The sequence below is a fragment of the Marmota flaviventris genome, chromosome 9, assembly GCF_047511675.1.
Source record: "Marmota flaviventris isolate mMarFla1 chromosome 9, mMarFla1.hap1, whole genome shotgun sequence".
Classification (NCBI taxonomy): domain Eukaryota; kingdom Metazoa; phylum Chordata; class Mammalia; order Rodentia; family Sciuridae; genus Marmota; species Marmota flaviventris.
Genome location: NC_092506.1, coordinates 18,425,537 through 18,429,694, shown reverse-complemented (window position 1 = coordinate 18,429,694; position 4,158 = coordinate 18,425,537). Strand labels below are relative to the sequence as shown.

Below are 4,158 nucleotides of genomic sequence, written 5' to 3'. Positions count from 1 at the left end.
AAAAATTAAGTTGACATTTTATTAGCATAAATTTAGGTAAATGGAAATGTTAAGAAGGTTTGGAAATATCCCATGTACTACTCTCCCTCCCCTAATTTTGTCATATTAAATTAGCATAGAAATATTTATCAAGAATATGAAATAATAATGAATACTAACTTACTCTTCACTATACAGTAAATTATATTGGACTGATTTTTCTATTACTGTGTTTTTTTCTGTTCTAGGATTCAATCCATCATAAACCATTGCCTCTAAGACAATTATCTTTCAAAAAAATTAAAATGATAAGCCTTCTGATCAAAGCCATTAGCCCACTATGTTCTCCACTGTCAATGTTCTGATACTAAATTTAGGAAATACCTTTATTTGATAAAATAAAAGTGTTTTTTATTTAATGAAATTTAAAAATTAAAATTGCATTATTTTAAAAACATCCTTAAAAAAGAAAGTGAAAGGGCAAGATTTATTTATCTATTAGATCAACATAGGGCCTGTCTTCCTTTTAACCTCCTGCTGCATTTGTTTTCCTTTGCACAATGAGTGTATCTGAAACAGGAATGGATGCATGTGGGGCTGAGGGCCACAGTGATATTATTCAAGGTCTACCAAATATAGTAAATGTCTTATACAGTTAAATAGGCTATTTCTTCTCTGCTACTCACTGAAGAATTTTTTTTTTTTTTTTCATTTTTAAATACAGTTGAAGACGAGTGAGATACTTATCACACTGAGGCATGAATTAGGAGTAAGCATGCTAGCATTTTGGCTCTGGGTCAGGGGCTGTGGCAGCTTGTTCTCACCACACATCACCTTCCCCTTTGTTCTGAGTGCATCAATGTTTCTACCCCATGGGGTCTAATCGGATCCTCACAGGAGTCCTATTGATTGACACTCTAACTAAACTCACACAGAAGTGTGGCCTGAGACTTACAGAATTATAAGAATTTTCAGTAACCTTTGGGAGCAATTGTCAGGATGACTCATGGAAATGCTTTCAGTGGAAGTGGCAGTTGGCTTTTCATGGAGTACATAATAACTATAATTAGTAAAAGTTATTATCATTAGAAACACTTTGTAGTTTCCAAATGACTGTCAACATAAACTTGGGAGATGAATGTGTAAGCTATATATGAATATATTGGGGAGTTTCATTGATTAGAACCAGTCACATAGTATAAGTTATTGGGAAAATGATTAATAGAGTCTGCAGACTCTGAACAAGGGTGGTTTCCTATCTGCATAAGTAAGTGATGCATATGTAATCACCTTCTGATTCCTCATCATTTCCAGTTTCCTTCATGAAGATGCCCATTCACTAATGAACAAAGAATCAGAGGCTTTAATGATTCAGGTGGGTGGGAACTCTAGAAAGGTTAACCCAGCCCTGATGTCCTTGATAGAAAAGGGAAATCCCTACTTCTTTCCAGAGTGATCCAGTGGAAAGTACTTGGTTTGGAGACAGATGTTCTGTGTAACAACCCAGATCAAGCATCTGGTGTTTGCTTGAACTTAATCTCCTGATGTATGAATTTCCTATCAAGGTGTCATGGTTTAGAAAAAGCTCATGTTTGAGACAATGCAAGAAGGTTCAGGAAAGAAATGATTGGGTTGTGAGAGCCTTAACCCAATCAGTGATTTAATCCCCTGATAGGGATTAACTGAGTGGTAACTGAAGAGGTAGGGTGTGGCTGGAGGAGATGGAAATTGGGGCGTGGCTTTGGTGTATATATTTGTATCTGGAAAGTGGACTCTCTCTGTTTTTTGATCACCATGATTGTGAGAGCTGCTTCTCTCTGCCACACACTCCTGCCATGATGTTCAGCCTCACTTTGAGCCCTGAGAAATGGAGCCTCCCTTCTATGGACTAAGACCTCTGAAACTATGAGCTCACAAATAAACCTTTCCTCCTCTCTACTTGTGCTGGTCCAATCTTTTAGTTACAGCAGTGAAAAAGCTGACTAAAACACAAGGAAATAAGGATAAAAACCCTAGAGGTTCCCAGGGCAGTGAGTCCTGTGTAATCGCTCTCCTGTACCTATTTCACTTAATTGCTATTACAACATTTGGAGGTAGGTATAATGATTTTAGTGAGATTCAATTCTAGTGTCTAAATGAGGTAATTAAAAGAGAAAAACCTAAACATTTAGTGCAGTGGTGTGATGCATTTGCTGTCACTTTATACTTTTTTCATAAATCCTTCATTTTGATAAAAAAGAAATTGAATCATGAAAAGATCAAATTCAGTGTAGATCTTAAAGAACGTTTTTAGGGTGGCCATGCTTTAAAATGAGTGCTTAAATTCTGTATCATTTTTTCTTCTAGGCATGAGGGTCTCCAGATTAGAGATGGCTTATTAGTCAACCCTGCCTCCTCCCATAACAATGGCAGAAATGAACAATAGAGCTAAAGTCCTCATCTCCTCACATGGGTGTGAGGTGAAGAATGTGACCCAATGATCCAGAGAGGGAAGTCACTAGTAAATCATCAAAGCCATCTTTTGAGATTAAAAACTCTTCTTTTTCTTCTTCTTTGCCATTCATCTTTATAGAAGCTCTAACAATTCAAACATCATGACTACTGTGTCTTCACCTTAGTTCTGTCTGATCCAAAGCTCCTATTCTTAATAAATGTCTAAATTTGTGTTTGCAATGACAAAAGAAGACTTAAAGACAATAGCGTATTTAGGTGCACTGAAAAAAATTGGTGACCCTAAAACAATAAACTGATATGAAGCAAATCTTTATATAATTGCAAACTTCAATGATAACTATTGCACCTTTGCCCTTTTCTTGGAAATCATGCAAAACCAAAGCTTCATAACTGAATTTGTCCTCCTGGGGCTTTCACATAATCCTAGTATTCAAAAAATAATATTTGTTTTATTTTTGTTGGTCTACATTGCGACTATGGTAGGAAACATGCTGATTGTAGTGACCATCCTCTGTAGCCCTGCACTGCTGGGGTCCCCCATGTACTTCTTCTTAGCATTTCTGTCCTTCCTGGAGGCCTGCTTCTCCTCTGCTATTACACCAAAAATGATTGCAGACTCCCTGTATGAGAGGAAAACCATCTCTTATAATGGATGCATGATTCAACTTTTTGCTGAACATCTATTTGGTGGGGTAGAGATGATTATCCTCATGTCCATGGCCTATGACCGCTATGTGGCCATTTGCAAGCCCTTGCACTACTCTTCCATCATGAACTGGAGGCTCTGTGGCATTCTGGTGGGGGTATCCTGGTCAGGGGGCTTCTTGCATTCCATTACAGTGGTTCTGTTCACTTTCCAGCTGCCCTTTTGTGGCTCTAATGTCATTGATCATTTCATGTGTGACTTATGCCCATTACTGAAGCTGGCCTGCACTGACACTCACATCCTAGGCCTTTTGATGATTGGCACTAGTGGATTTATGTGCATTATAATATTCTGCTTATTGCTGGTCTCCTATGGTGTCATCTTGTTCTCCCTGAGAACACACAGTGCTGAGGGGTGGAGGAAAGCTCTGTCCACCTGTGGATCTCACATTGCTGTTATGGTTTTGTTCTTTGTCCCATGCATATTTATAAATGCCCGGCCTCCTTCTGTCTTTCCCTTTGACAAACTGATGGAAATGTTTTATACCATGTTCACCCCCTTGCTGAATCCTTTAATTTATACTTTCAGAAATAGAGAAGTGAAAAATGCTATAAAGAAAATGTGGAAGAGATTGGTGTTAAGAGATTGGTGAAAAATAAGATATTAGACTCAAAAATAGTATAATGTTCTTGCACAAAATTTATGGGATGTTCAGTACCTATTAAGATGTAAAACACTTTTACAGAAAAAAAACAAACAAACATTTGAGCCATCAAAAGATGATGTTTCAATTTTTATAGCAGGCATCTACTCTGAGTTGGTAAGTCAGTATGTACATTAAAGGCAGTTGATTTTTATGCTTACCTAGAAACTAATAATAGTAAGAAAGAATGGAGAGAAAAATCACTTGTCAGAATGTTTAGTCATTAACTTTATGCTTTCCAGAAACTTGGGTAGGCAAATCAAACACATCTTTGACATAAAGATCCAAAGCTTACTCAAACTATTTCATGAAAAAAAAAATTAAAAAAGACTTATTTAGGAGGGTGAACTCAGTGATTCTGAATCAAAAACAACCT

At 37.0% G+C, this 4,158-nt stretch overlaps 1 protein-coding gene across 1 annotated transcript; it reads left to right on the top strand.

Moving 5' to 3' along the window:
* Positions 1 to 2,798: 2,798 nt before the first annotated feature.
* Positions 2,799 to 3,731, top strand: LOC114093699 (olfactory receptor 4C15-like). The gene has a single exon (XM_027936576.2). The coding sequence runs from the start codon at positions 2,802 to 2,804 to the stop codon at positions 3,729 to 3,731; it is 930 nt and encodes a 309-aa protein (XP_027792377.2). The 5' UTR covers positions 2,799 to 2,801.
* The last annotated feature ends 427 nt before the right edge of the window (positions 3,732 to 4,158 follow it).